This window comes from Stegodyphus dumicola, chromosome 8 (assembly GCF_044657685.1).
Source record: "Stegodyphus dumicola isolate Sdum_Otavi_A_Nest chromosome 8, ASM4465768v1".
Taxonomy (NCBI): Eukaryota; Metazoa; Arthropoda; class Arachnida; order Araneae; family Eresidae; genus Stegodyphus; species Stegodyphus dumicola.
In genome coordinates, this window is record NC_140775.1 from 54724801 (window position 1) to 54748788 (window position 23988).

The following is a 23988-nucleotide window of genomic DNA, read 5'->3' on the forward strand; positions in this document are numbered from 1 at the left end:
GCAAGTCAGCGAAATTACATCTTAGCAAAGTAGAGAGCAAAAAGCTGAAGTGCATCGTTATGAAAGATGGAAGCACGCGAAGAGAAAAGTTTCGGTTTGCAATTTGGTGATTGGTCGAGAGGGATCTGCATTATGGGTTAAGTAAGATCGCATGATTCGCATGATTAATTTGAATGACGCAGTTAAGACTTAAGCGCTATTTTTAGGACAGATAGAGGAAGTTCTCAAATGAAATAGAAAATAATGGAAGTTATAGTGAATTAAGTTTAGAAGTTTGCTTTCATATTTTTTATCTTACATATATCTTACATATTCCCCCCTTCAAAAAGAAAAAGGCGTAGTGACAGTGAAGCCTTTTTAAAGAGAAAGAGTTAAAGCACTAGCAAATAAAAAAGAAAAACATAACTCATAAAATTTTGATTCTATAATAGTATAATTTATAAATATCAATTTTTTTTTAAAAATAAATTTTTATAGTCCTATTGACTTTTTCAGCATTTCAGTCCAAAAGTCTTTTTGTTTGAGAGTTCACATAATCATAATTCTTTAGGGAAGGTTCTTGTTAACACAGAATATCACAAAATATACTTTTACATAACCTTTACTTATAATTAAATATAATGCGCATAAATATTTATGATACTTATTTCTATACTGATAAATTATAATTTAACATCATAAATAATAGGATTAAGATTTTCAGAATTTATGGTTTCACCGTTATCATCGTTCATTTACAATTCCTTTATTTTACCATACTGGAAGGCCTCGCAATACTTCTAAACAAACATATCCATCAATAGGGCTGTCCTCTTGAGCTAACCAGTGTGTTCTATACACTGGTGGCCTAGGGTGCCTAGGCAGTTACTTGAAAAGGCCTCCGTTCCTTGCATTAAGGTAACTGGCCTTTGAGAACTGCATTAATACATTCCATAATAAAAAATATAATAATAATAATATAAAAATTTACACACACTCATAAAATGAGAGCCTCCAACATTATCTTACTTGAAGAGGGTGAAGGAAACAACTGTACAGAGGTAATTACAGGCCTCTGTTGAAGGAACCAGTACACCCTCATCATACTATACTTAACACACAATAACCCATAAATTTTAACATGCATTTACCATAATTTCATATTACTTATCTGTACTAATTTCACTTATTTTTAACATCTTTATTTTTAGAATAATTATAAAATTCGTATTCAAAATTCTCAACAAAATTTAAAAAACATAAAAACTTATCTTAATATCCTTCCCTATGAATAATTTAAATAGCTTAAAATTAATTACTTAATTTGCTCACACATAATTATGAATAATTAGAAAAATTAATGAACAAGAATTTCAGATTTTCTCAAAACAAATTGCAGAAATTTTAACCAAAGTTGAAATGAAAACTACAGAATCCGCAGCACATTAAATAATTTAGTTCCTGAGCTAAATTCACACGAATGTAATAATTTTTGAGCTGTTGAAAAAGCGGAAGTGCAAATAATTTTCTGTCGCACATACTTGCAAACACTAACTCGGATCAACCTTGAATCCGCTGTAATGCTGAATTCCTAAACGGTAATTCACTGATGATTTCCTTTTCACTAGGCATTCGAACTTCTCAATTTATCGAGAGATTACTTTCAATCTGTAAACACTACACGAGATTATTTTTTGAAGTACTTGCAAAACACCACAGCAGAAGAATGATCTGTTATTTTTTAAACACTGAAAAAACAAACTTGATGATTCACTTCTTTCACATTCTCTTGGATTTATCACAAAACGATGATTTGAAGAGCTGAATTAAATTTTCCATTGAGGTTTATGTAAGATATATGTAAGATAAAAAATATGAAAGCAAACTTCTAAACTTAATTCACTATAACTTCCATTATTTTCTATTTTACCTACTTTACACTTTATTTTGATTATTTTCTCTATATGAACTTGACTAGATATTGAAAATATTTTATCATGAGATTTCAATGAAATTTCTCTAAATTTATCACCAATTTTGTTAAAATATTTTAACGGTAAAACGTTAATTTGCGATCCCGTATCAATAATACTGGGAATTTTTTCCTGTCCAATTTGGACATTCACTTTAAAGTAATATCATTTTTTAACTTCTCTTTTAGGAACCGTGTTATAATTAATAGCAGGTAATTGTGGATATCGAATTGGCCGATATGCATACTGTAGAGGTCGGTATTGCACTTGTTGATAATTAAAAGGTCTCACACTACGAAAACTTTGATAAGGAGTGGCTTGCACTGGTCTGGGATAATAGCACCTCGGAACAGTTTGCCTTGGAGAAACAAATTGATAATTATTATTTCCTAGACCATCCAACGGCATCTGAACTGGAAACAGTTTCCTAGCAAGAGTAATCCAGTCTTTCGGTGTGCCTATGTTTTGCACTGTTAACAGCATTCTTTGAGACTCAGGAAGTCCTTCCGTAAGTGCTTCCACCATTGTGGAATCTGTTAGTTTCAAGCTGGCTCCTAATTTCAACTTATTATGAAAATAAACATCAATATTATTAAATTTCTCGTATTTTAAAGACACAAAATCACTAAAAGTAACAGATTCCGATGTTGTGAAGTATGTCTCGAAAATAGCCTTTATGTTGTCCCAGTCTTTATCTAAACAATCTCGTAAATAGAGGGCTAAAGCCTCTCCTCTAACACACTCTGAGAAAACAAATTTCTTTTCCTTTTCTGGAATGTTCTTTGCGGCACATTTCTCTTCAAACAATAGAAGATATTTGTCTATTGGAAAATTTGTACTTGTGCCATCAAAAATAGGAAATTGAAATTTCATTGTATCCACAATAGCTATGGATTCTTTCTTATCAGTTGACATTTTTGACATTTTTGAGCGTGTTAACATTCCAATCACAAAATCTTGAATTTAAGAGTTCGCATACACATAAATTTGAACACTTTGACCTTAAAACTATGGCATGTCCTCGCCAACAGATCAGCGTGATTACTTGCTGATGGTTGGGGGGTGCTAGGTACAAATATCGAAAAACCTCCGTTGCCTAATAGAAGGTAACTGGTTTTTGGCATTGTACATTACCTCAAAGTGGTGTTAGAAAAATAAAAGATCATATAAAATCAAAATTATAAGACGGATAACTTGTATAATCAAGTTTAAAATATTTTCAATATCTAGTCAAGTTCATATAGAGAAAATAATCAAAGTAAAGTGTAAAGTAGGTAAAATAGAAAATAATGGAAGTTATAGTGAATTAAGTTTAGAAGTTTGCTTTCATATTTTTTATCTTACATATATCTTACATATATATATATACATATATTTATATACTTTTGGTGTGGCCGATTGCAACCAAAATAGGAGGTGCACATCTACATGTTATAGCAGTGTTATACACAAAATTTCAATGTTCTGAGGCTACTTGTTTTTGAGTTATGTGAGATATATACAAATGCCACAAAAAAGTCTCTTCAGAATTCATTTTAAATCAGTTTTATAATTTTTTTTTCGGGGGGGGGGGGGAAACTTTATTCTGTCCTTATGTCCAGATGTCATGCAAAAGCATCGTTAAATTGCTTTTGATAGCGGTCAAAATATATATTTTCATAAAATATGATACCCAAAATTTTTCTCAATGTTTCCTTTTTGCTTCGTATGAGGAAGTAAAAAGGAACGAAGTTTAGACCTATTAAATTCATTAATAAGTTATATTGCATAGAGAGATTTCTACAGATATTGGTAATTTCATCTTGAAAGTTAGTTCTCAACTTAGTTTACCTTCACGTCTATTTAAAGAATGGAAGAATAAGATTATTATTCAAATCAAAAAGAAAATTGAGAAAAATTCAAGGATTTAAAGGAATTAAAAACTGAAAAAATTAACTTCTGAAGTTTTTGCAAGTAAAAAAGCAATTTACCATAACCAAAATGGATAAAGCAAGCAATAATTTCAGTATTTTATGAAAAAAAAATTACAATATTAACTGCTATGCAAACCTCTACATGTCTCTGCTACTCAAAGAAATCTACGAGTCTTTTAAGAAATGACAGAATTTTTTCGTCAAATACTTAATATTCTGGATTTACAAAAATAGAAAGAATTTCTACATTTTTCGCTATACTATAATTATATTAAGCATTCACACTTCTTTTACCTGCAAACAAAGAATTCCAGTGGGAAGTTCATATTCCACAGATATATCACTTAATACTTGCTTTTCCAGCCATTTGATTTTAAAATTTTGCTGGCAAGTTATTTAATTTTAACTTCCTAGTTCAATCTTTAAATTTCTAATTAACTCCTTGTTTTAAATTTAAATTTTAAGGATTATATCATTTTTGATCTTCTTAAAATTTTGAATTAGGTTTTAATGTACTTAATGTATACTTTTGTATTTGAGATTGAAAATGAGAGTATCAGGGATATATCTTTTAAAGTGAACATCCCGTTTAGTTGTGTTCTTAGTGAGCAACTTAAATTTTAAAGAGTATTTGCTATTTATTTTGTTTAACCGGATTCTTTTGGCTTAAATGAACTAATGTCTTTATTCTGATTGAGTATTAATTTATGACTTGTGATTTGGATATAACAAAAAATTTAATGCTTACTTGGCCTAGCATTTGGAAGTAAGACAAAACACTCTCTCTTAATTAGTTGTTGTTAATTGGTGGTAGATTGGTTTATTCCTCTTTATAAGTCGATTAATCTGCAATCAATGACAATAGCTACTTCTCTTTACTTAAAAATGTTTATTTATTTATTTATTTATTTTTTTTTTTTTTTGTGTGTGTGTGTGTGTGTGTCTGTGTGTGTGATTAAAGATTTTTCTGTGCAGATTTTTAAAGCAAGAGGTCTAGAAAATACTAATTAAAATACTGAATAAAAATGTTTTCCTTTTCCTATTTCATGGTTTTAAATTGAATTTCTGTTCCTTGGAGATGGTATATGGAAAGCTTTCTTATAAATTATTATGAATTATTGATACATATATATATATATATATATAATCATCACTAAAGATAACAAAGTCATGATTCTTAACCATCAAATGATATGTGTGCGTATATATATATATATATATATATATCATTCCATGGTTGGAAATCATGTCTCATTATTATCTTTTTGTTAATTTGACTTTCAAAATTATATAAGGGGAATTTAAAATTTCGTAAAGAGAGTTTATACAAATGTTTTGTAATACATTTGTACTAACATGCATGGAGAAGTGCAGAGGCCTGTAGCTTCTAGGTATTTAAGATTTTATAAAATTTATTTGCATTGAATTTTATTTAAAATTATTTTACATGCTTCCCCTCCATATAATCTTGCATATTTCATTAGTGATAATTGTGTACGTCTTCTAGTTTATACTTATAATTAGTAGTGTTTATGAGAATTTGATTGTCAGTTCTATTTTTGTGTATTGTTTTTTCATAGGGATTTTGTGTATGGATACCCGTATTTTTATTGGTTTTGTTTATGGGTTTTTGTCCACTTTTTTTTTGTGTGTGTATGGTCTGTGGGTCTTTGGGTACTTCTTTTTTTTTTTTTTTTTTTTTTTACAGTCCACAGGTACCTGTATAGGTGTAGGTGTTTTTATAGAGATTTGGTCTACCCATACAGGTCTACAGGTTTTTGTCTTCTGGTTTTTATGGGGATTTGTTTTCTGGGTTTCTGTTGACTTTGTTTTTATGGGGATTTTCTTTTGGGTATCCATAGGCCAAATCCCCATACAATTTGTTATGGATCTGTATGGGGCATTTTTAGCAGGGTTGTCTGTATTGCAGGTATAATTGACACAGCTCTCTAGAAGCTGTAATAAAGACCGGTTTTCTTATATTCTAAGAAAATTGATAACAAATAATATAAATGATTCTCCCCTTACCCCGACCCATTCATAAAAGATTCTGAATAAGTCCAAGGAAACAGGTTAGGCTAGATAGCTTTGTCTGTTAAACACTGATAAGAGGTGGACATTAGGATAACAGCCATTAATGTTTAGCAGAAATGCAGGCATCGGGGGGGGGGGTAAGATGGTGCACAGCACGTGGATGGCCAAATTTACCCCGACCCATTCATAAAAGATTCTGAATAAGTCCAAGGAAACAGGTTAGGCCAGATAGCTTTGTCTGTTAAACACTGATAAGAGGTGGACATTAGGATAACAGCCATTAATGTTTAGCAGAAACGCAGGCATAAGGGGGTTAAGATGGTGCACAGCATGTGGATGGCTAAATTTAAAGGCGGCAAAATAAGTAATTAAAGTAATTAATTTTCAGATTTAAAGCATAAGGTTTGTAAAAAAGGGGTTACCAATTTTAATTTGCACCTGGGTGACCGATGGTCTAGGATCAGCACTGAATATGGACACGAGGTCCAGTTGGCTTTTGGTCTAATAAAAGAGCTTGTATTTAGAGAGTCGGAGCTCTGCTACATAGATTAACTCTAGAATTGCCATAGTTATCCGAGGTAAAAAAACAAGGAACCATAACTGATTTAATGAGCCATTCATGGTTTTGCCTTAATACAGCATGTACTTAGACTTGCATGGCTTCATTTTTGAGATAAGCATAGATTACTGGCAAGATGAACCAGGTAGTTTAAACTCTTTCTAAAATATAAAAATGGTTTATTTATAATAGTTGATAAAAGAATTGGCTATACATGCGAGCACAAGATGCATGCAGTGTAATCTTATCAAACATTTAAAAAAATGTGATCATGTCTAAATCTTCCAGCACGCACGCTTGGCAATTTTACATGAGTATGTGCTCATTGTATTTTTATGACATTCGTTATTTTATTGTTTTTGGCATGAAAAACGACAGAAATGAGTGAATATTGATAATAAATTTGTTAAAAAATAAAATATTAATCTTATTATTGCAAAATGCAAATGATATTGCAGTCAAATATAAGTAAATTATTTTTAAGTTCTTATGTTAGTGAGATGGAAATGCAATGATGTATTTCTTTGTAGAACATTTTAAATTTATTATTTAATAATTATATTTTAAAATCGAAGCTAATTTTAATATTCATCAAAGGTAAGTATAGACAAATAAAAAAGGAATACACCTTGGTAGGGAAAAAAGTAAAGTAAATTAGAATTACTTCTGCAAGGAAATTTACTTCGTACTGGTTACAAAACGCACTTTAAACTAACTTTAATATTTTTATTTATTTCTAAAAAATAGAAATAAAAGAAAATAAGGAATGGAAATAGCTATTGTTCTCCCATCCAAAGGTTTCTTTGTCTTCCTTTTCTTCATCAGATATTTCTTGAAGAATGTGAGCAAAATCAGCTGGTTGCGCATATTTTTTTGCCATGAAAATTTATATAAAATTTACAGCGCCAAATGTATTCAAATTAAAATAATACTCGCCAATTAAAAAAAAATATTTTCTGAATTTTCACCCACGAGCATGCGCATGTCGTAACTTTTACAGAAAAGCTGCCACAAAGCACAAATGCCCAGTTTAAAAAAAAAAAAAAGGTCAAATGACTTTCTGTTGGCACATTCCATGATGTGGGGAAGGGTAGAAATGAGAAATAGAAATGACGTTCAGACATCTCAGCTTTGATATGCAAAAAATGTGCATTAAAAACTGAATTTGTCGTAAATTTTGCTCATATGCGTGTACTGGAAGGTTAAAATAAAAAACATGAAAATTTGAGAATGACTTACTGAAATATAATATTCAGTGTTTAGGGAATATATTGCAATTTGACTTCATTTGTAAAGATATCAAAAATAAAAATGAAATTATTCATGAGTATGGCAGCTTTTCATGTCAGTGTGGCTGAATATCAGCATTCAGACTACATGCCTATTAATGCACATGTTGCTATTTAAATATTTAATATGATATATAGAAGATTTTTTGCTGTAATCTCATTGTGAAAAAAAATAAAGGACATGGTGGACAAATGATTATTTTGTAATCAGCTATGTAACATGATGTTGGAAACATTTTCTGTTAATTACATTAAAGGTGTAAATATTGAAAAGGATAATCAGTTCTGTATGTTATAAATTATTTTAATTACATATATTATCACAAAAATAAAATAAAGGTTAAAGACTATTGAAAAGTACAGGTATTATTTTAGCTATTAAATTTGTCATGAATTTTTGTTACTGAAATCAAGGTATTTCTCCAGGACAGGCAAAATCTCTGAGAATTGAAATATCAGCCATTGTAATCAGGTATTATTAAAATAAATATTCATAGTCATGGGTATCATGTGAAACATGATGCATATGCCTTTCTGAAATAGTGCCATAGTGATTTAGTGGTATAGAAATATCTAGATGACAGAACTGTGTTATTGAGAGCATTGTGATCAAGGTTACCAGGTATAATTATTAGAGTGAAGGGTATTTTGAGTGAAAGTGCAGAATATTTTCAGAAAAAGAACAGATTTTGTATGCATTACCATATTAAAACCATTATAAATTAATATAAATACAGTGTTATAAATATTTGCTATTGGATTCTGTTATTTTTCCCAAACAATTCTGTAGAAAAGTATGTGGCTCAAAAACTTTTTTTAAAGTTACAATATAATTCAGATGTATTTTAAATTAAACCAGTTAGCTGTATTAGTGAAGATGTAATAAAGATTTAATTATTAAAAAATGCATTTATTCTTTTTAAAGCAGTGCAGTTAAAATTAGAAAGATGAATTAAATGTCTCGACATACTGAGTGGTGAAACTCCAGGAAAATGCGATAGCAAAATTGCATGGAAGTTAAATTAAATATATAATATTTTGTACAATTGTTGTAATTCTATGGTTGATAAATCTATAGTCATGTAATGTAATATTACATTTCAGAAGTTTCAGAAGAATTCTACTAAAGTTGTTTCTAACATCAAAAGATCTGTTTGGGGTGTTTTATTTGTGAATTTCATATGTATAACAAAGATAGAATTTAAAAATAACTTATTATTTTAACTTATTCTTTGGGTACTGTCCAGAAATTAACTTCTTGAAAGCTAGAATTAATAAAGAGGGTTTTTGTTTGTTTGTTTGTTTGTTGTTGTTGTTTATTTGTTTTGTTATTATAGCAAAAGAGCTATTGGAATATACTTGTTTTATTATTATAAATTAATTAATATAAATTTGGAGTTAAATAATTCAAATAATTAATTAATAAATGATACATTTAACAGTTAGTAATATAAATTTGGAATGATTGCTTCATTCCAAAATGATGATATGTAATTCTGAAGATTTATTAAATTCAAATTTTATCGAAATCATTATATTTTTCTCCAAATGTTAATAAATTCCTAGCCTTGCAAACTCTTAAAATCAGGATAATATATTAATTGATAATTATTAGCATATTTTGCATTGTACAGGGCAGTTAGATTGAAATATTCAATTATTATTAGTAGTTATCTACCAGAATAATATACATTCAAATAATGATGAAATGATCGTTGTTTTTCTCATAATTATTAATACTCTTCAATAAATCCTTTTTCTTATATCTTATAAAACTTATGTATATCAGATATGTGCATTGTGAGTAATTTAATTAAGAATTGCCATTATTGAATTTGAATAATATGTACTTCATTTAGTAATAGTGTTTGATTGCTTTAAGATTATGCAACAGGTGGCAGAAATGGTGCTAGTTATAGGGCTCTTCCAAAAGATCATAAACAACCTAAATGTTCTGGCAGAACTCCATTATGCAAGGAGGTAAATTTTGTTACAGTATCTTTTTTTATATTTATGCAACATTAGGTATCTACCTTAACTGATATTAAAATCTATATTTTGAGGAGACTGTTACTTCATAATTAACCTTGTATATAGGATGTTAATAAGTCAATGAAAATTAGAGTATGTCATAATTTGCAAATAGATAAAACAGTATTCTGCATATAGTCAACTCCTGATTTACTGACGACAGATTAATCAGTTTGTGAATTAACAGGATCTTGTTTTAAAGTGGATGGTGGGATTTGTTTATTGCTGAATGGTTTAAAAAATTACAACATGGTATAAAGATTTCTTCTAAATATTGTCTTTTAATGCCATTTATAAATGTAGTTTCTTCATCACTAATGATATTGATTCTTCCATTATTTACAGTGTGTGGTTCTTACATTCGAGCCACACTTCAAAGGACCAGAAGTTTGGTTCGCATGTTCAGTCCAATGAGAAAAATGTATTATCTCATGAAAACATATAAAAACTGAATGATGAAATATGCTTAACATTGTTACGTCTACCAAAAGAAGTAAATAATAGATTTAATTAAAAAATATATTAAGGATTAATTACAATTATTAATATGTGCTATTGCTAAATTTCATTTTCATTGACTTTCGGTTTCTCTATATGATAAGTTTACAATTGCAACAGTAAATTTGTTATTCATTTTTTTCCAGTCTCTCCAAAGTATCTGGCAGATTTATTGGCCTTTGTTTAATGAATTTGTCGAAACTGAAAGACTACAATTTTTTGAATGGTAAACCATTTCAGCAGTGCTTCTTCAACATCCCTGTGCTCCATCTTTCTTAACTTTTCCTTATATCCAAGTTTTTTACACAAGCAGAAATAATAGAGCTTCAATTTTTTTTCATATGGGGCAACTATAGATTTTTATAAACCATATTTCTGGCAGATACTAATTTGACTGTATACATTTTGTATTTTTCTAATAATGTTCACTTTTTCTTCTGTGCAGAAACTTTATGTTTACAGCGTACTAAGCGAATAAATTTTTCAAATAGGAATAGAGTGCTGAGAATTTGGTCAAAAGTATAAGTGAAGGTTTTGCTCTCATGGAGTATACTTTCGGAAAAGATTGAAAAGAAAGATAATTTTGTCATCTGCATGTCGTATCCAATATCCATGTAGAACACAGTCATTTCCCCAAGATATGTATGGTTATAACACAAAGATTTAATAAGCATTATAAAGAATACTGTACGTTTGGCAAAAGACCTAAAGTTTTCAGAAACTCCTTTTTCAGAGGTAAGAACTTGCATTTATCTCAGATGGAACAAATGGATAAGGTTCTAAACATTTCATACTCTTAAAAGAAGAAACTGCAAGCTCATGAGATTCATTATTATTTCTTTCCCTGAAACTTTCAAAATTTCCATCATCGCATAACCTTATTCATTTGTTCTCTTTGAGTATAAATGCTCTTCAAATTTTTATCTCCAAAAAAGGAGTTTTTTGAAACTTTACATCTTTTTCAAAACAGAAGGTATTCTTTATAAAGATTATTAAATCTTTTTCCTGTAATCTTACATATCTTGGGAAAATAACTGTAGAGTCATTCCCCCAAGGCATCTTGGTCAAAGAACTTGAATAAAATCCATTCGTGTTTTTCAGTTCATGAATAAGGTTTTTAGTTCAATAAGCATATCATAAGACATTATGTCCTAAGATATGCCTATTGTATCCTTGTTCTTCTAGGGTTGGTGCCACACGTGTCTCACGCAGCCTTTGTTAAGAACAATGAGAAAAGTGGAGATCAAGATAAAAGAAGAATATCATAAAGGTATTTTTCTTTACAGAGGAATGTGGAACCTAAATGATGAATTTAACTAAATGAACTTAAATGATGAATCAATAAGCATATCAAAAGATGCTGTGTGGAATTCTAAGATATGCTTATTTTCAGTTCAGTAAGCATATTGTAAGACATTATGTCCTAAAATATGCTTATTGTGTCCTTGTTCTTCTAGGGTTGGTGTCACATAGCTTTTGTTTAGAACAGGGATGGGCAAACTTTTTAGGTTGCGGGCCCAAAATCGAAAAAAAAATGTTTGGCGGGCCAAAATAAATTTTTCTAAAATTTTAAAAACACTATACAAGTATTACAATTTAAATATGTTAATGAGATGAGTGAAATTGCGATTTCATTTTTAAAAGTTCCTTATATTGAGGTTTTAAGTGAGATGTACTGATTCCAAGGAACGAAGCTAAATGCTCATCTGTCAGTCTACTTCTGAAATAATTCTTTCTAAGGTTCATAGTTGAAAACACTTTAGTACTGATTTTCTGAGCGTAAGATATTAAATTTGGGAAACTTACTTTCGATAATGATTTGTAAAACTCTTACTTTGGCATATTTAGAAACAACTGCTTGAGATGATAATTAGATTGCAACTTAATTAATTCAAGCTGAAAATCTGACCTCACTGCTTTACAATTTACGTTGAAAGGCATGGTATCCAGTTCTGTATCCAGTTCTGTTTGAATGGCACTGAAATCTTGAAATCAACGCTCAAACTCAAAATGCAGTTTTTTTTTCAAGCCATCTTAATGATTCTTAAGCTTCCCTTCATTTACTGAGGTTATTGAACTTAACCTTGGGAAATGAGACAAGTCGTTCTTAACTAGCTGCCCAGCAAACAGATTAAATTTTAGTGTAAAACCTTTGATATGGGCCCAGATATTGTCGATAAATTAAATTTTCCCTTGCATCTTGACATTCAAGTTGCTCATATGACAAAGAAGATCTGTGTAAAATGCAAAGTCCGAAAGTCATTTCTGTGTCTTCTGACATTTTGCACTCTGCAGAACACCGTCTCTCATGGAAGAACGACACAATGTTGTCTTTCAGCTGCCAAACTGGCTCAAAAACACATCCTGCACTAAGCCACCTTATTTCGTGTAATACAGTAAGTACATCAAAGTATTCAGATTGCATGGACTGAAGAAATTGCCTGTGAGTAAGCCCACAAGATCGAATAGTATTTACAAGCTTCACGGGTTTCATATTCAATGCAGATTTACACAGAACATCTTAATGTAAAACACAATGTAGAAAAACAACATTGTTCCTGAGATAGTTTTGATTAAAGCTTCCAAGAAATCCAGATTGTTTTCCTAATCCAGATTACATATTTGGTGCTCCATCAGTCATAATATTGCATATATTTGTTATATATATTCAAAGTTAAAAGCCCTCCCTGAAATTCACGAAAATTATCACATCCCGTTCTAGTTCCTTTTAAGGAACGTATGGCACGCCACTTCCTCAGTACTTTCAAAGTTCTCATCAACACCTCTTTTAAATAATACTAATTGAGCAGTATCATTTATATCAGTGCTTTCATCCATAGCTTTGGAGCAAAATTTAAACTGTCCAATCTTTAATTGTGATGTCAAATTTTTACCAATGTCTTCGATTCTAGAAGTCACCATTTTTCAAGATAAGCTTACAGTTTCAAAATTATTTTTCTTATGTGTATAAAACATCACAAACTTTGAGCATGCATTGTTTAATGAACTCTCCATCACTGAGAGCTTTATTAGGGTGTAGCAATATTGTATGCTACAATGTAACTTGCATGTGTAATGCTTCTTGGATACTGTTTACCTTCTTGAAAAAATTTTCGGCCTGGTAATTTTTTGCTAAAACTTTCTGCATTTTGTTTTCTTTCATATTTGATGTTGCTCCATAATTGGAATTCTTATGAATAGATGTGAAAGGACGGGAAATGTTATATTCTTTGAAGACTGCTACAGCTTCATTCCAGATGAGACACACTGGTTTATCTTTCACAACTGTAAAATATATTTCCAGGTCCATTTATCATTAAAAGCATGGCACTCTGAATCAACTTTACATTTTTAGTACCCATTTTGGGATTGAAAAATTTTATGAATAACCCAAACAAGCACTAGCTACTCTTTACTTTTAATATTTTTACCACTATTCACAATAATGCTACATGTCTGCAATCTTTCCATACACAATTAATAATATTAGAACTCACGCCAAAAGAAAAAGCCGCTGGATGGATTTTAAAATGCACAGTCTGCCATATGGGAGGTCTAATTCACCTATATTGGAATCCCATATGTCTGCTCCTTGAGAAAGAAATAACGCTTGTTGGAATCAATCTACAGCTATAACTAACAAGAACTTCTGCTTTTAACACTTTACTGATTGAAAGCTGTCTGTGCTTGCTATTTCTGTCGATTTATGTTTTGTTGAACAAAAATAGAGAAAGTAAAAAGACCGTCAGTCCTTTGAAAAAAAAAAATAATATTTACACAAAGTAGAAAAGAACATGGATATATATAATATATAAATATATATTTCTTTCAATTTACCTCGGACCGGCAAATTAAAATTTTATTTGTGGGCCGTAGTTTGCCCATCCCTGTTTTAGAACAATGAGAAAAGTGGAGATGGAGATAAAAGGTAACCAAAAACGTTCTTGCCATTTTGGACAATCAGAAACAAAAAGTCATAAAACAAATAATAATCACCGCTAATCCTTAAAGTAATCACCTTCATCATCCAGTGCCTTTTGGCAATGAGTAGCTAGCTGTGCGATGCCATCATGGTAAAACTGAGAAGTCTTGAATGCAAAGAAGTCCATAAGAGCCTTTTTGAGATCTGGCTGGTTGTTGAAGGATTTTCCATGAAGACGGTTATCCAGGGAATGGAAAAGTTGGTAGTCTGTTAGCACGAGGTCTGGGGAGTATGGTGAATTAGGTAGTGTCTCCCAGCCCAGTCACTGGATGGTGTCCCTGGCCTCCCGAGCCACATGTACCGCCTTACGATTGACCAATGCTGGCTCTTTATGCATCAGTGCCTGATTGCACATGTTCCAACTGCTGCGAGTACAGGCCTGCCATGATGGTTTGGCCCACTGGCAGGAGCTCATAGTGCACCAGTTGGTGACTAGTCCACCAGATATAAAGCATGATCTTGCATGGATGGAGAAAAGGTCTTGCAATGTGAGGCACGGGGTCCCCATGGTGACAACCAATATGTGGAAAGCCTGGATGTGTCGTACTGGACCCACTTTTCATTGATGGTAAGTACTCCATCAAATATGGATGCATTGCAGTGCCAAGTAAGCAATGACAGACAGACAGCGAGGACACATTGCTTATGTGCATCAGACAGTGAGTGGCGTACTCACTTGCTCAGCTTGTATGCCTTTCCTATGTGGTGCTAATGGAGTCTGATCATTGCATCAGATACCTGAAGTGTGCAGCTAGCTCACCACATGTTTGGCTACTGTCACTCTGTATAGCTGCTCTCAGAGCCTCATTGTTCAGCGCTTGTGACCGACTGCTGTGTGATGCATCACTAAGAGACGTATCCCCTGACCTAAACTTTTGGAACCATTGCCTAGTGGTTCGTTCGTTAATGGCATCATCCCCAAAGGCCTGGCAAACTTGATTCTGCTGCAACAGGCCCACTTTAAAATCATACAGCAAACAGCTCAAAGAGCGCCTTTGATGCATCCATTTCAATCCGTTATGTGTGAGTTATGTTTGAAGTACTAATGCAATGCACTTTTATACTCTTCGTCAATGTCCAGACTCCCATTCTAACCACTTCATCACCAGGTTTGGTGACTATTTTTATGTTGGGGTTCACTCTTCCAATGTCATATCGGAAATGGCAAGAACTTTTTTTGGTAACCTTGTAAAAGAATAACATAAAGGTGCTTTTCTTTATAGACGATTGTGGAATGTGGAACCTAAGTGATGAATTTAACAGTTAGTAATTTTACTTTAAAACTTACAGAAATTCTGGAAAAAATATGAAGAAAAGTTTAAATTGCAGATATACATACAATTCATTAAATTCAGTTTTCATATGTTAAGAGGTTCATTATAACAATATAAAATAGTATTAAATGTAAAACTGAATGGGACCTAAATATTTGGTCATTATATCCAGGGATTCATTATAAGCTGGCTTGATTATAATAGTCTTTTTCTATTAATTATAACACAGGTTCTTCTTCTTTTTTTTTTTTTTTTTTTTTTTTTACCTGCTTTCAGATTAAATAATTTTTGAGTTGCCATTGGTGTTGTTCCTAGTTATCACTCTGGTAAATCGAGAGTTGACTGTATGTCTTCTAGCATAAAATAATTATCTAGCAACTATATTTTCATTTCTTAATTAGTGCTGTTTTAAAATTTTTAGTGTTAGATGTTTTGAAATTTAGCTTGTTTTTATTTATGAATTTTTATATGTTATTGGGCACATAGATATAAATTAACTGTTGGTACTAATTGTTGATTTAGCTTTATGAATATTTAATACTTGTCATAGGTTTTGAATGATACGTGGGTTTCCTTTCCCTCTTGGTCTGAAGATTCAACTTTTGTAACATCTTGCAAAACTCAGTATGAAGAAATGATATATCGCTGTGAGGATGAACGTTTTGAGGTATTTCTTTTTAGGTTTTGGTACAAAAGAGGAATATGAAAAATTTTTTCCCATTGTACAAAAGAGTGGTTCTTTTATATTGATGACAAAAGCTTCCTTTTATGTTAATGAAATAGCTTTTGTCCAAAATTGTGTATTATAATTACTTTTATTACCTTTCTGTCTAAAGCTTCATTTAATGTACAGAATAAAAAATTATCACTGAAAGTGGAGCAGAGCATTTGCTTGGAAAAAGTTCCCAGAAGTAAAATAATTATTTATAGTGCAGCAGCATTGACTCCTCCACACCTTGTTTTAGAGTGTTTTTAACATAGCCTGTGATTCCTTAACTGGGGGAGATTATCTTTGGCACTTAAATTAGTTTATTAGTTTACGTTGTATGCATATAAGTTAATTTTTTTAGCTTTTAGAACTTATCAGAATTTGATTATTAATATAAGAAAATTAGTTGAAGTAAAATATATAAAACTGTAATATTTTGCATAAATCTTTTTTAATAACATACAAAAAGGTTTCAGTTTTGTTGTATTTTATCAGTTTTTTAAATAATAAAACTGAGCAGTCTTTTTGCATAAATAAATGTCTTCATGAAAAACATGCAAAGGAAAAGAAAATTACTCAACTTTTTTTTTTCTTTTATACTATACAATTGTGTTAAGCTCAAAATGAATTTTTCTAAGTAAATTTCATATATTTTATTAATTAAAATAAGTAGTATTGCTGTGCATCTGTCAAAGTTTTGTTTTTTCTTCGTCTGCTGTTGCACATTAATTTTATTTAAAAAATGAACTTATGTGTTTGAGAAATAAACAATTGGTTCTCCTAAATTATGAGATTTTTTGAAAGAAACTGGTTATACATTTCATCAATAAATCGTATTATTGATGCAGAATATAAATAAGTAATATCTTCTTTTGAGTATTTTAACAGAAATCTAATTTGCTTTATAAAATGCACTAACTGATACTGATTTCATCATCCAGTAGAATTAACCTTGTTATGATTGAATAACTTGTTAGTATCTTATATTTTTTACTTTTTTCACCGTATTACAATTCTATGGAAAAGTACCAAAATGTTTATAGTATTTAATTGTGCTGCTGCTTTGATCCAGTTTCTATAAAATGCTTCTTGACTAGGGAATATGCATTTTTAAAAAAATTGTTCTCACTAATTTTACTTATATGAAATTATAAAAAGTGCATAAATAAATATCTTCATGAAAAACATGCAAAGAAAAGAAAAATTGCTCAACATTTTTTTTTCTTTTATAGTATGCAATTATGTTAAGTTCAAATAAATTTTTCTGAATATATTTCCTATATTTTGGGAATTAAAACAAGTGGAATTGCTGTGCATCTGTCATTATCAAAGTTTTGTATAAAAATAAAAGCAATCATTATCAAGTATTAATAATAAATGAATTATAGATTTATTTTTTTTTAACTTTGATGTAATTTAAATTATTATTTTTAGCTTGATATGGCAATCAGAACAAATGCTTGTACAATTCAAGTCCTGGAAAATGTCCAAAAGAAAATAAACAAAATGAGTGCTGAAGAAAAAAGTATGTTTTCTTTGGATGATACTCTCGGAGGAACATCAACTGTTCTTCACCAAAAGGCACTCCATCGGTAAAATTGTTATATGTTTTTTATTTTATTTTATTGTCCTCTTTGTAAGTTATATAAGTTTTGTGTAAATTCTTACGAGTAAGATCTATTGAATTCTTATTTGTCATTCATTAAATCATATTTAAAGCAATTTAAAATCAAATTCAGTTTCATAAAAATGACTGTTAAAGGAAAATGAGTGTAATTTTTACGTGGGATAGATTTGGAGAATGATACCATTAAATGAGTTCTGTCATGCTAATTTTTTTAAAAACGTCTGGATACTGTGTTTAACTTCCCATGGAATTCTGTTTTATTCAGGATAAAGGAACAAAGGTTATGTAATAAAAGGATTTTCTTTCATTAAATAGAATTTCCTGGAAAAGAATGCATTCCAGGAAAATAATATTGTACTAATAATATAGATCTAATATTTCCTTAGTAAAAATTTTCTTCTTTGTAAATTGATGAATTTTAAATTTTACCAACATAAAAGTTTTAATATTGCTATTGAAAAAATATTCAAAAAACTTCATAGATTACGAAATGTTGGACATATGCGGCAAAATCTATGCTGTTCAGGAACTATCAGTTGCAAGAATAAAATTTCAAAATGGTAAATTCTGTTTCCAAGTTAATTTTTTTTTTTTCAAATTTCTTTTCTGAAATAATTTGTAAAGTTTAAATGAGTTAACGTATTTAAACTTTACATAGCTTAAATAAAGTAACTACTTTTTAATCTAGTACCTTTTAAAAAAAGTATGTACTGTTAAAAAGAAAAGTCATGTTCAGAATGAGTTTTAAATTTTTATTTAATCTGAAATTCATGAATTCTTGCAATTCAGTCAGGCCATATGAGCTTTTAAAACATGAATGAACAAACCAATTGTTTTGCACTTGAACATTTTCCTTTCCAGTAGTGGATTTGATTCATACATAAACTGCCTGGAATGTAAAAAGCAAAGATAATTAGGATAATTGGATATGAATGAAGTAAACACATATGTTCTGTATATTCTACCACCGAACATACTTATTACTAGCATTTGACATCTTGTGTTTGATATTTTATTTAAGAAATTTATCAATAATTTTTAGAAAACATAAATTTTGCTATTATTTTAAGTATTATTTGCTTTATTTATTTATTTTTCAATTCAGATTATATGGATATATGCTAAGCTTATACATATATGTCAATAGAAATAAAAATAATCATTGATTATAATCTGTAGGAATTTTTGACTACCTCCTCCCCACATTGAACAAAGTATTTTATTTGAATCTAAACAAAACAAAACAAAACAAAAAATGTTCTGACTTAAAACCTGTTAGTAGCAATTAATATTTTTCAAAAACTTACATGATGCACTAATTTTTGAAACACTTTCAATTTTTTTAATGTGAGCAGATTTAACCCCTTAACTGCCATGAGCGTATATATACGCTTTGCTCAGCCGATGTGTTAACTGCCACAGGCGTTATATATGTCCTTCCAAAATGCTATCATTTGCTTTGCGCTGCTACCCGTAAAATTATTCACCAAGCTTTGAATGCAGCACCACAATGACCTTGACAAAGTATGCGAAGGACGATACTATTTCAGAAAAGTGTGGGGAGTAATTGGAGAGAGAGATGTGGGGAAGTGGCGAAAGTAATGACTGCGCGGTATTTGCTGGTGTTGTTTAAGTAAAAAAAATTTTTTTTTTTTTTTTAATTCTGTGTCCTCTGTTTTCGTTTACTTTATGTAGTAGGTTCCAGGAATAAAGAAAGATATAATGGATGTTTCAAACCCATTTATCTTTTTTGAATTATTTTTTTATGAACTGCTCGTGCTTCATACTGTTACTGAAACTAACCGTTTTGTAGACAAGTATATGAACCAACACCTTGCTAAGGAAAAATCAAGAACAAAATTGTGGCATTCAACCAGTTCAGAAGAAATATGTTTTTTTAGGCATACTGATTTGATAAGGTATAACACTGAAACCTGTTATTACACTTTACTGGTCTAAAAATAAATTGATCGAAACTCCATTTTAGGGATCTTTTTTATTATAAAAACATCATTTTTCTTATACTTACATCTTTTTATTATACTTTTATTCTAAACATTAAATTTTGTACATTAATTTTTTCCTTTTATTCCTTATTTTGTGAAAATAAACAGTTTTTAGAAAGTAAAACTTGCACTTATTTTTCCCCTAATACATCACATAACTACGCGCACCTGTGTGAAAAACCGTGGCACTGGGAAATAAATGAACCTTGTACGTTTTCCGCGGCAGTTAAGGGGTTAAAAGAATTTAATTAATTAATTTTAACACTTTCCAGCATTCAAATTTTTAATTTAAATTTAAATTGTACTTATAGAGTTTTTAATGTTTATAATTTGTTTTATATTTTTCAAAAATTGAGCTAATTGAACAAAGAATTGAAAAAAATTAATTAGACTTTTAAACTAAAAAAATTAAAAATTAATTAGATTTCTATACATTGATTGTACTATGATGTAATATAAATCAAATAATGCAATATAAATTTAATCCAATAATTAAAATGTAGAGAGCATGCAAAATATGAAAAGAATGCAAGTTTAGAATCATAATGTTTTTTAAAATTTAGTTATTACATTATGGTTTTAAATTCAGTTCAAGTCAAACAGTTTATTTACATTCTGCTTTCCAGTGATATATATTATTAAAATGCATTGCCATGCATTAAAATAATGTCAGTTATGAACTGGTTTGGTATAATGTAAAGATAAGAGTTGCTTTATTCTTTACTTTGCTTTAAAATTATTTTTAGGCTGTACGGGGATAAAACAGATGAGCTTGTTGAAGGCCTAAAACGGAACCCTGTGGTAGCAGTGCCTATCATTCTGAAAAGGTAAAGAACTGTATTTGAATTATGTATTTACTTTTGTCTTTCATATAGTATACTGCTAGAAAAAAGTAAATCTTTTAAAATATTTGCTTTATTAAACTATGAAATATAACTACTTCTGAATTACAGAACTAAAAATGCCAGAAAAATATAGTTTTGGGTGACAACTGTACTTGTCAACAGTGGTACCAATATGAAATAAACTTGAACATGCTTTGGAACTATGTTGGGGGGGGGGACTTTGAAGGAAAAGTAAAATATATAACTTAATAACTGTTATTATTTTAAATATATTAAAAAGATGGGTATCTGCATAATAGCTGGAAAAGTTCATTAGCAAAGAAAATTTCTCAGTTGCAGTATAATATTTTATCCCTTGGGAGTTATTTGCATGCTTTATGAAAGTAACATGCATCGGCAGTTTGAGAGCAATATTACTGCAATGGTAACAATGGTAAATATTACTCCCTCTGTCCCAAATTAGTTGCTACATTTGAATACCTTTGTACTGATTATTGATACTGAAAATTTTATGATTTCATGTAAACATTTTTCAGAAATTTCAGGGTGCTACATTATTAATCAACAACATTTACTTACCAAGCATTTGCTTCTTAAATCAGTACCAAATTAGTTTAAAAAATCCAGTGTACGCACACTCTTAAGCCACGCCCCATTTTGTAAGGACTCTTCCATCAGTAATCGCATAAAACTATCTTCTAGCTAATGAATTGTGAATTCAGTGATCTGTTTTGTGTATACAATTAAGTTCCCATAGAAAATCCTCCACAAAGGCATCCCTTCCCTTAGGCAGACAGCCCTGAAGGCTTAGCCATATAAAGCATGATCTTTCTAATATACTGGTAGTAGCGTCCTTACAAAATGAGGTGTGGTTTAAGAGCGTTTGAATCCTGTAAATTTGCTTCGAAAACAATGTCTCAAATTAAGTGTTACATTTGTGTAAAATAAAAACTGCGAATGAAAACCTAGTACACAGAGTTATATTCATTGTAATACATTGTATAATTTTACAGCTGTCAATCTAGACTGCATCGAAAGTTATTTATGACTCCACCTACTTGAAATGTAACAACTATTTTGGGACAAATTTTTTTACCTAAATGTAGCAACTAATTTAGGACAGAGGGAGCATTACTTATCAATTAATGTGGCAGGCTTCCAGTTGAAATGGGATTAATATTAGTTCTTTTGAAAGTCCTTGTATTTTTGGATAAGCAAGAAGAGGTGAAAGTTAACTGATTGTTCCTGTTTAATTTAATGCAACAAACTCGATGTATGATTTTGTTATGATAGTTTAATTTCTCTTGTATATTGAAAACTTATCAATGTATTAAATTATTCTGGAATGCATAGCTGTTTCTTTTCATCATGTCATAGTATATTTTTCAAGACAATCTGTTTGCATTTGTTTGTATAATTTATTTAATCTTAATTTGTTTTTTGTGGTACTTCAATTGCTAAAAAATTGCTTTCTTGAAACCTCTATCAGAAAAATGTTTGAAACGTGTTAAAAAATGCTTCATGCATATTAATGTTCTTTTGTTTCATATGTCTTTATTGTAAATGTCCTTAATGCCATAATGTATTTTGCATTTTTAATCTAAATATTATAATTTATTTTTTCTGTCCTAAAATCTGCACAACCTCTGGTCCCAAACATTGCAGATTTCTGGTCTTCTGCTGTGTTATTAAAGTAGTCAAAAAGTTTTGAGAGAATGTCTAAATATCAAGTTTCTGAGATTTTCATACCTATGATATCAGCAAAATATTCTGTGCTTTTTAATGAAACTGCTATTTTTAGGTTGAAAGGTAAAGATGAAGAATGGAAGGAGAAACAAAGGCAGTTTAATGCTATTTGGAGAGAGCAAATAGATAACTATTATTTAAAATCTCTAGATCACCAAGGCATCAACTTTAAACAGAATGACAGCAAAAGCTTCCGTTCCAAAAGTCTTCTTAATGAAATGGAAATGGTCTATGCTGAGGTGCATATTTTTTTAAATTTCCTTTTTCTAAATTATCTTGATATAATGCTACTAATAATTTTTTTAAATATGAAACAATTGCAATTTTTAATTACAGTATACGAATATCACACATAGGTTTTTTTTGATAATTTTAATCAGAAAAATCAAGGTTTACGGCTTATGCGAAACAAAACAATATAGGGCAGGTAAATGCAAGTTGGTCGGCATAAATTATTTCTTTTCAAAGCTACAGTATGCCCAAAAAATATAACAATATATTATGCTACTGTACCCTCTCAAATAATAAATCCTGGCCAGGGATTTGTAGAGGATATACACCTTTTTTCACCAAATTGTTATTCTCTGAATTTTTTTTGCTGAACTTGGCTTCTTAGAAATTGCACAAGAACTTGTTAAGAGCTTCAAAAAGTTCAGAATATCAAATAGCATGGATGGAAATGATTATTAAGCAGTGTGGGATGATAAGTTCCAGACTAAAGTTTCCAGAATAAAAAAGTGAGAAGTACCTACCTGTAGATTTTAGAGGATCACTCGGGACTTTTAAATTTATATTTAGTGCAGTGATTGTTCCCGACTGAAGCTATTGTTTAACAAATGAAATTTTATATAGCATACTTAAATTAGCAGTTTTTTCTTTCTGCCATAGAATTAAATTCGGCTAACCAATTTATTCCTTCCCATTAAAATGTTACTGGGCATGTATTGCTACGACCTTAGGTAGGAGCTGCAAAAGCTGCTAGTGGTAGCTCAGTATCATATTTCTTTGTTTCTTTATGCTCGTAATCCAGAAAAAAGATTTTTCCTGTAAATTAAGCTTTCCATGGGCTTGATGAAAATATGTACGTCATATTCGCAGGCATTTTTTCCTTTTTTGGAGCATTAAAAAAAAAATCGGGTGCGCATCTTATTCGGTGGCATGTGGTATTCGTGAACATAACGGTATACTACGAGATTTATTTTCCAGTTTGAATTTTTTAAAGTTCGCCATAATTTTTTCTTCTTAATATTTAAAGGCATTTAAGTTGAAACTATTTTTATCTTGATGTGTTAGTTCTTTTAAGATGCCACATGCTGCATTCATATAATGCATCTACAAATTCTTAGGACTGAATTTTTTTGTGCTAATCTTGGTGAAGCTGTGAGGTTAGTTCCAGTGATGAATAACTGCAGTCTTTCTCTGTCTGTCTCTCTCTTTTAAGTATTGTCTGCTTATGAAAAGTTTAAAGGGAGATTTTATTACACATACAAACATTTGTTATTATAGATTCAAAGATTAAGTTA

At 30.2% G+C, this 23988-nt stretch overlaps 1 protein-coding gene across 1 annotated transcript in view; it reads left to right on the plus strand.

The window, feature by feature from the left end:
- The window catches only part of LOC118194611 (paired amphipathic helix protein Sin3b-like), a 108085-nt gene that overhangs the window by 43959 nt on the left and 40138 nt on the right, over nucleotides 1-23988 (plus strand). The window contains exons 9-13 of the mRNA XM_085821869.1: nucleotides 9630-9727; nucleotides 16083-16199; nucleotides 17676-17833; nucleotides 20621-20701; nucleotides 22521-22704. Of these exons, the coding sequence (XP_085677995.1) occupies nucleotides 9630-9727; nucleotides 16083-16199; nucleotides 17676-17833; nucleotides 20621-20701; nucleotides 22521-22704 (638 nt within the window). The remainder of the gene's footprint in view (nucleotides 1-9629; nucleotides 9728-16082; nucleotides 16200-17675; nucleotides 17834-20620; nucleotides 20702-22520; nucleotides 22705-23988) is intronic.